Source organism: Acomys russatus, chromosome 6, assembly GCF_903995435.1.
Source record: "Acomys russatus chromosome 6, mAcoRus1.1, whole genome shotgun sequence".
NCBI lineage: Eukaryota > Metazoa > Chordata > Mammalia > Rodentia > Muridae > Acomys > Acomys russatus.
The window spans coordinates 35955980-35965424 of record NC_067142.1 but is presented as its reverse complement, the minus strand read 5'-3'; the positions used below and the strand labels follow the sequence as shown (position 1 = coordinate 35965424).

The following is a 9445-nucleotide window of genomic DNA, read 5'->3' as shown; positions in this document are numbered from 1 at the left end:
ACCATAATTTCCCTCAAAACCCATCAGAAACTCTAGCATCTCAGAAGGTCCACACAGATAACCAACTGCCCAGATCCTTCTCCCCAAAATAAGGAGAGCTACATGACACCGCTGCAACCACCTCCAGCAGCTGGGACCCACCCTATCGTAGCACTGGCAGTTCCACAGTGTTGTGAGAACCAAATCCTATCATTATGTATCAAGAGAAAACATGAAGACTAGTAAACTCAGAAAATGATAGCCTTTAGTTATATTTTACTCTAAAAATAGTTCTTAGTTGAAATTTTTTCCTTCTCTCTTGAAGGAAGTTCTTCTGTTAACAAGAACCTATGAATTTATAGGCTAAGGGCTATACATATCTTCATGAGGTTAGCTGCTCAAACTGTCACCCAGCCAGGCTTTAAGGTCACTAAATGAATGAGAATTATAAAATGCTGATTATTAGGAATGAAAACAATATTAAGATAGACAAGAACTTCTGTCTAATTAGTGCAATACATGAAATCTGAGGTAGACATTTGTATGATGTTTGCAATACTTAAAAAATTGAAACGCATTATTCTGTTCTAATGAAATTACCTCACAAACTACTGATCAATAATTGCTAAAAATCAGTAGCTCTCCTGAATTTATGAAGTGCAACGGAGGCCCACAGCATGGCTCACTACTTCACACCTAATGCCTCTTTATGAGACAGTCTCACATAGCTCGGGCTAGTCTCAAACCTCCTCATCTGTAGCCAGAGACGACCCTTAACTTGTGATCCAGCTGCCCCCAGCCCTCCCCAGTGCTTATTACAGGAGTGCAGACGACCTGGTGTACTAGGTGCTAGAGATGGAACCAACCCAGAGGCCCGGTGCATGCTGGGCAAAAACTGCATCAGCTGAGCTACCTATATTCACAACCCATACTCGAATGTCTTAAAAACGATCAAATTCATACACATTCCATAAAAGGAAAGCAAAAAGGTAGGCAAGTGGATTTTTGAAAGTTCTTATCTGTTTGAGCTAACCTGGAGAAAACAAGCTGTTCGGGGCATCAAGTAACTAGAGTCATGGTGGACTGAATGAAACTTCCCTTTAGCTCTTGACTCCAAGAAACCACCAACTGTGGCAGTAACCATGGCAAAACAGACTATCCTACCCTCTAAGTGAACAGGCCCTTGCTTATGTACTATAAATTATGTATCATTACACATATACACACAAGGGCATTCTGTCCTTTAATATCTTTACTAATCCACCAAAAGTTGTACCATTAACCTCAAAGAGATGGTTAACTTTTTCTTTTAGACAAGGTCCCACTGTGCCTCAGCTGGCCTGAAACTCACTCTGTAGACCAGTCTAATCAAAGAGATTCACCTGCCTCTGCCTCCCCAGTGCATGGGCCATCGTGGTCAGCCTCTTTTTGTCTTTTACAGTTAGTGTTTACTTCAAACACCTTTACTGAAGCTTCTATATTATAATCTCACCTTTCCTTCTAATACCTACGACCTCAATTTCTTAACATTTAACTGCAATTTAGCTTCTTTTGTTCTTACTAAAAATGCTCAACACCATTTTAATCCATCATTCTGTAATTTTATTATAACCCTTTGAGGCAAAAGGATATAACACCTTAAGCCAAAATATTTCAGTATGATCTTAAATAAAGCCTCAATAAATAATCTCCCTCAGATAATATTTAGGATGGCTAGCCTAGCTTTAACATAATGTAATTTACATTAGATTTCTAATCTTTATATTATTGTTCACCTTAAACAAGTCAATGCATTTTCATATAAACCTAGGAAGACAAAAAGTACATTAAAAATACAATAAATTACAAACTATAGCATTAATGTATTTTATGAAAATGTAATCCACAGAAAACTGGAAAATATGACTAAGTGATATCTCCTTTCTTCAAATTTTGTGATTAACAGGACTTTTATTGGTAGTAAACTAGAGCAAACAATCAGAATAATACATATGTAGTATTCAGTACACACAATAAAAGTTAAAGAAATTCAAAACCTGTATAAAACAAAAGAGGAGAGAGAGAAATCATACAGCGTAAGAGATACAGGGATAAAGGTCCTCTCCATCTTTGATCACACTTGTCTCTGTACCCAATAGAACTTACTGCACTTAGTAAGACATACAGACATTTTAGTACTGAGTGTATTAAAAGAATTAAACACAGTTTCTAAAAATCTTTCAATGACAAGTTGGTACCCTTTAGCTAACTAAAGCTAAAGGGAGGAAGGTGGGAAAAGGGAATTAACTAGTATTTTGTAACCATTTTTAATAATTTCTTATTTTCCAAACACTGCTTTTATAACAGAAGTGTTTTACACTTGCACAATATTAATTACTTTATTATACATGGAAGCCTGTGGTAGGCTGATTACACAATGAGACTGCAAACAACCAGTGGTACTTTTCTGACGTCAGAAGAGTTCATAAGACTGAAACATCACCAAAAGTACATAAAAAAAAAAAAAAAACTCATCAGCATAAACATCAAAGTACATTAAAAAATATAATCAGGAAAAAAATACAATTGCTAAAAAGTGGTTTAGAGCAGAGCCACTGCCTATCAGTAGCTTCAAATGGCAATTAGCATTCATAGCAAGTTTTGATGACTTTACAAGATCCCTGTACAATACTGACTAAAACACCCCTTCAAAATGTACATTAAAGGCTGCAATTTCACAAAGAGCTCTGATGTCATTACTAAACACACACACTCTTATCTGTTACACAAGCTATGCCACCAGGTGGGATCACAACCCTTTGACATCTATGGCTTGTACATGGAAATCTGTATTAGCTTTGTTTAAAAAAAAAAAAAAAAGTGAAGGTCAGGGATGTTTATCCTATTGTTTAGTATCTGAATGCCATAAGACATAAAATGCATAATCAGTTATCTACTGGATGATAAGTCACTCTACTATTGAAACCATCAGACAGGGAGAAGGAACAAGAAGGCCCAGGACTTTAAGAGGAAGTTAGGAACAAGTACCAAAACCAGAAGTGACGGTGGTACGTGATAGCATAAGTCACAGAATGTTTTTAGGCCATGAATAATGCATACCCCAAATTTCAATGGATTATGTGAATGAACTTACTTTCTAATACTGAAACCAACCAACCACTTGGGCTTTAACACTGTACTAGGTAGACATTCACAGAATCACTTAATGGAATTACAGCCTTGTTACAGTTGGATAAAGAGGGTGCTTTTTTTTTTCCTCTTTCTTTTATTAAAGCTATCATTCCAGGCTTTGATCAAAGATCCAAGATATTTGTTCTACCAAGCTGGAATGAATGTGGGTTTGGAAGTTTGGAGTACATTTAAAAGCTGCAACAAAATATAGGTAGCCAACAATCTCAGAGTTTTGGATCAGCCCAGACGGAGATAGCACTTGAAATGTTTTCGATCCCTTACTTAAATGACGAAATGTATATTCTATCAGCCCAGAAAGAGCAATCTGAAATGTTTAAGATCCCTTAACTTAAACAATGAAATGTGTATCATACTATTTGTAAATTGGATATTCCATTACGGTGATAACGTACAGAATTCCCATGCGTTATTACACTTTCCTGAGAGTAAAGCAATTAGAATAACCTTAATCCTAGCAACAAAGTTTCTTTTTTTTTCTTTTCTCTTTTCTTTTTTTTTTCCTGTAGTTTTGTTGTGTTTTTTGTTTTTTTGTTGTTTTTTTTTTTTTTTTTTTTTGCATTTAAAACTTTTGGGCTACTCCCTGACAATCTATACATGTAAATTTGATTGCTAAACATTGTCACTTTGAATGTCAAACTATTTTTAATCTATTGATTTTGATTAAAAATAATACAAACAGAGCTAAAATCACACTAACAAAATAAACTAAATATGAAAAGTTGCATTGAAAGGGCATTACATTATTCTTAATAGGATCGTGTAGAAACATTCCAATGGCAGTGTTCTCAAAATAAAACAAATTACATTACAAGACTCCCAGCCTGGTCACTCTTGAGACCTTACCTGTAACTCTGGCTGGTGGGGGTCTTTACTCTTGTACTACATGGCTCACTTACATCAGACATCATATTTGTATACCCTGAGAAATCTGACACTGAAGTCCTTACTCTATGGTCCACTTCTCCATTAGAGTTAGTGATAAAGGTCATTGGCACCCTGCTGCCCGACTTAAACTGAGAACCGAATGCTTGTGCAAAGTTCTCAATCTGGTACGTTGTTCTAGGCTCTATGTCTTTCTGAGGATCGATCTGGCTAGCTAACTCCTGAGATGGAATCTGAAAGCTTGTTGAGGACTCTAAATTTTTCTGTTGTTCCTTCTGGCTAGTCAGTTTCTGAGATGAGGACTGGAAGGCTGATGATGTCTCTAAGTTCTTCTGAGAATCTATCAGATCATCCAGCTCCTGGGAAGGTGTCAACTGCTGATGTGTAGCATCCAAAGCAGATAAATAAAGACCTGGCTGAGATCCAAACAACATCCCAAAAGGAGGCTTTGGCAATGAAGATGGCAACACTGAGGTAACAGATTGGCCAAAACCACACTCCAAAGGAGATGTAGTGTATACCTGTTTTTCTGGAAACAAAGTGTGGTTGTGGAGAGGTGAAGACAAACTGACAAACTGGAAACCGTGTCCAAGAGTAAAACCTGCATTAGTGGATTTTTCAAAAGCCTGTTGGAGGTATTTGGAGTATTCTTGCAACATGCTTGTTTTATCATTTGAAGGTGTCTGGGTGCCTGGGCTCAAATTTTCTTCTTGAACCAACTCTGAGTGCTCTCCTGAGGTGTGTAAATCCACTCGTGGCTCTGTTAGGTTGAAAGGATCCTCCTTCTGCGCTTCTGATTTGCTGGAGTACTGATCCAAAATACTCTGTAAAACCTCATCAGGAATTCCAGACTTGTCATGACAAGACTTAATTTCAGCATTTAGAGCTGAGGAGTCAATAAGTGACAATGGCGCCTCATTGTCCAAAACACTGACACCTGCAGACTGAATGACTGACGGCTGGGAGACCATGTGTCCTACATTTATAGAAAAGGCACTGTTGCTGCTGGCAGTTGGTAAGTATCTTCTCTTCTTTGAAAACTGCATGGCATCATCATAATTACTGCTAATCTGACCTTGTTTGCCACTCGTACTTTGGAGAAGACTAATGGTCTCCACACTATTATTCGATACAATGCCAAGTGAGCCACTTGGTTTACCAGACAAGGATTTCTGCCCAACTACGTCTGGTAACGGTGACACAAAGTTAAGGTAGCTTTTATCTGTATTCTTTCTGCTTCCTTTCTTAAAGATCAATTTTGGCACCCTTTTCTGCAGTTCATCTATTCCAGTGCCAATTATGCCCCCACTGGTAGACACAGTAGGCATTTCTACTGAGTAACTCTGCATGTTTATATTGTTTGTCATTTGTGATTCATTTGTTTTGCCAGTCTTGTGTTCCTTATTCTCAAGCGCTATGCTTTTTGACTTCGATTTTCTCCTTGAAGAACTTGTATTTCCCTGAGACAACACAGCCAGATTACCCATATTGTTATGGTTCGATGACCCAGGTTCTGCACTAGCGGCTCCTTTTGCTATGGCTTCACCACACGTGCGCCTGTGCTTCAACAATCTGTCAGTCCTTGAAAAATACTGTTGGCAAGTGTCACACTTATATGGCTTTTCTCCACTATGTGTCCTCTTGTGTCTCTCCATATGGTACTTCTGAATAAACTTCATGCTGCACTGATCACATCCAAAGGGCTTCTCCCTACTGTGAATTTTCTCGTGTCTCTGCAGTAGGTATTTCTGAATGAAACCCATACTGCACTGGCTGCACTGGAAAGGTCTTTCTCCTGTGTGAATGAGGACATGTCTCCGCAGGTGATAGGAGCTCCGGAAAGCAGCACTACAGTGATCACAGATATGAGGTTTCTGACTTGGGGACAGGACGGCACCATCTCCATCTCCAACCAAAGGTTTGGAAGATGCACTTGGCTTCCTCTTGGCTTTGATTCCCTGAGATTCTGGCTTTGGCCTCTTTGCCTTTTTGACGTTAGTGTCCTGCTTTGGCTCCTCGTTGCCATGGTCATCAGTCCGGCTACCACTGCTCAATAATACATCACGATGGTGCTGGGCTGGTTGCTGCTGGACGTGCTGGTGGAGAATACTGAGGTCTTGGATGACGCCGTGGCTCCCCCCTTCCCCTCCTCCTAGGCCTGGTGATCTCTCTTCAGCCCCTGCGAACAGCCCCCCATAGTGGTGGTGGTGATGGTGGTGGTGGGACTGCTGCTCCTCGGGATCCGCAGGTTTCTCCTGCTTGATGCTCACCAGGGACTGCAAGAATCCCCAGGAGGTCCTCTGCGAAGGGAAGGCCGCGGCTGACGCCGCCGGCTCCTTCTTGAAAGTCATGTCCGGGGCTGGCGGAGGGGGGGGCTCAGCGGCCGGGGCTGCGGAGGTAGAGGAGGATAACACGCACTGCGGGGGAGGGGCGGCCGTCCCCGCCGGCCGGGTGAAGCTGGTGACCGGGGGGAGCCGGTGGTTGAACATAACCATACTCTGGGGAAAGGTGGGCTCCATCTCTGCTCTCCTGCCGCCGCCGCTGCCGGAGCTGCCGCCGGAGCCGCTACCACCGCTACTGCCGGGACCGCCGCCGCCGCTGAGGAACCCGCTGCCGATTTTCATACCCCGGAGGAGGCCTGGCTGCGGAAAGGAGGGAGAGGAGGGAAGAGGGGGAACGGCGGTAGGGCCGGGCCCCGGGCCGGGACCACCGCAGCGTATGGGACCCGCCGCGCCGCCGCCCAGTCCTCACCGCGCCCGGCGCCCGTCCGCAGCCCCGCCGCCTCCGGCCCGGCGCGCTCGGCCCCGCGGCCTTCCTGACCGCCCCCGCGCCCGCCCTGGCCCGCTGGCCACACTTACGGGTTCCGCCGCCGCCGCAGCCGCCGTCGCCTCCAGTTAATAAAAATAACGCCGTCCTCTCCACAATGGAATTAAAAGCCTCCCCGCTTCTGCGCAGCCGCGGCGCGGTGTCTGCCGGGAACTCTTGGACCGGACCAGAGGGGAGCTCTGCGGGCTCAGTGCGCCTGCGTCGCAGTTTCCGCCTCGCCGGCCTGTCAATCAAGGGGGCGGTTGGGCGGAGCTGCTGGGGGCTGGGCAGGGGGGGCGGGGTCTTAGAGCCCGACGGCGGAGGGGCTTCCACAGCGAGGGGATGTGATTGGTGGCTGCGCCGAGGGGCAGAAAGTGGCTGAGGGTTTCTGGGGGAAAAGACGCTCAGGAGGTGAACCCGAGGGGCGGGAAGTCAGGGGACGCCGGGAGAGCATGTTGCAGCGTGGCGTGGGAGCCGCAGAGAAAGGGGTTGAGGAAGGTAGAGAAACTGAGGGCTTAACTGTGACATTTTTTTTTTTCGCTTTAGTGTTTACAATCCAGGTATTGGATATCAAAATAAAACCTGGAAAAGGATTCTTTAAAGTATCTGTGGTTCTATCTGAAAGCATTAAACTCGTAATAGTATTGATTAGATACCTGTTACTCCTTCCTTTCAGAGTGGGGACAGTAATAACGCGTGGCTTTGCTTTTTACAAAGGAGGAGCCTTCTTTGAGACAGTCATTGAGGTACCGTTGCAAAAATTTGTCTCCCTGCCAACCTACCTGAAGGCTATGGCAAAGGGAAACCACGTGTAATTCCAGGAGCATCCTTCCTGTAAAACACGCCCCCACACACTACATCATCAAATGGTATTTAAATGCCACAGTTACTTTCTCAGTTGGCTGAGTTTGCGCTTATGTTGTTTGCTCTCTAGTCTGCTTTGTAAAAAATACCGTCCATGGGTCCCTTCTAAGTTCTCTGCTAAGATACGTACCCCACCCTTCCCACCCCTCCAGGAGGGAGTGCCTAGAAACTTGAAAAAAAAAAAATCGCTCATCATTCATTTGGGGTAAATTGGGTACAGTCTTAAAATTAAAAGTTCTATCAACAAAACCAGATAAATATTTATTTAGTGCATTGGGCACTAACTTTCACAGTGAACATGCAAAAATCTAAACCAGGAACTTTCCTAGCAATTTCTATACATCATAGCCATTTTTAATAAAAGGAGCTGGATAGTTTTGTACATAGTGTGTTTTCGTAAAGAAATTACATGTCCACTTTATTTTCATAGTGTTTCTTGAAATTACTTCTTGGAATTAAATAACTCTCCTGAGAAATTTCAAAATTAAAGTCATAAAGATTATAATTTACTATCTCAGCCTGTCTGAAAAACTTGAAACTGTATTTTATGGGTAGTTTGATGAGGCACTGTACCTTTCCAACCTCATGCAACTGCATTTAAGTTACTTCTTGACACTGTCAGGTATAGCTGAGTGTTAAAGCCCGAAAATTCAAAACTTCAGGCAGGAATAAAATATTAGTCAATGCCACTGAGAAATGAGGGTGTCCCTTTCAGGGTGTCAGTGTTTAATAGTAAGCTGGATGTATATAAGCCAGTCCAAGCATGAAGGGCAGTAGGACACTCATATGAAAGCCAACTTTGTTCTTCAGTTATCAAGATAAGAAACCTGTCATTTCTCTCATTCACTCTGTCAGCCTTGAGCTACTCCAAGCAGACTTACCTCTGTGTTGTGCACCCCATATATCAAGAAGATGAAGAGACCCTGTAAAATAAAATGGAGGGGGAAAGCTGTTAACGCTAATCATTCCAGCAGTGGAAATGCCTGAAATAAACTTTCCTGAGAACAGACAAAAGAAGACACACTTCATCAAGGTCGATTTATTTTCCCGTTTTTCACCATTAGAAGTTGTACCTTGAGCATTTATACGGTAACACACCAGCGCATCGCTTACACTGGTTGTGCCACTCAATTCTTTAGTGATAGAAAATAAAAATAGCATCCCAGCTACATAGAATAGTAATTAGGAAACTCAACATGGCAGTTTCTGGAAGGTAGCTGGGTGACTAAAAACTTAAAACTCAGGATGTCATCAAAGTAATACTTGAGATAGCACTACACAGTAGTATTTGTTTTGTTTTGTTTTTCAAGACAGGACTTCTCTGTGTAGCCCTGGCTGTCCTAGACTCACTTTGTAGGCCAGGCTGGCCTAGAACTCACAGTGGTCTGCCTGCCTCTGCCTCCCGAGTGCTGGGATTAAAGGCATGCGCCACCATGACTGGCTCATAGCAGTATTTTTAAGCACTATTTTAGGCTGCAGCAACTTCAGTAGATTTGTTATAATCTTTGAAGCTATGAAATTATAAAATAATTGAAAGATTAAACACTACGGATTAGGGACATAGTTCAATGGTACTGTGATTGCCTACTGTTGATAAGCCTTGAACCCTAGCACCCCAAAAAACAGCCAACCTCCTTTAAACCCTCAAAACTAAAGAGATAAACTTAGATAATAGGGGCCATAGTACAGCAGTTAAAGAACATTTGTTGCTCTTGCAGAGGAT

At 42.6% G+C, this 9445-nt stretch overlaps 1 protein-coding gene across 2 annotated transcripts; it reads right to left on the bottom strand.

Moving 5' to 3' along the window:
• Positions 1-2827: 2827 nt before the first annotated feature.
• On the bottom strand, positions 2828-7074 carry Znf281 (zinc finger protein 281). Of its 2 annotated transcripts, none has more exons than XM_051147492.1 (2): positions 6912-7074; positions 2828-6695 (listed from the first exon to the last, which is right to left on the bottom strand). In XM_051147492.1, the coding sequence occupies exon 2, from the start codon at positions 6675-6677 to the stop codon at positions 4011-4013; it is 2667 nt and encodes an 888-aa protein (XP_051003449.1). In that variant the 5' UTR covers positions 6678-6695; positions 6912-7074; the 3' UTR covers positions 2828-4010. The 2 variants fall into 2 exon arrangements, with proteins under 2 accessions (XP_051003449.1, XP_051003448.1); XM_051147491.1 differs by having other exon boundaries at positions 2828-6691; positions 6912-7073.
• Between the last annotated feature and the right edge of the window lie 2371 nt (positions 7075-9445).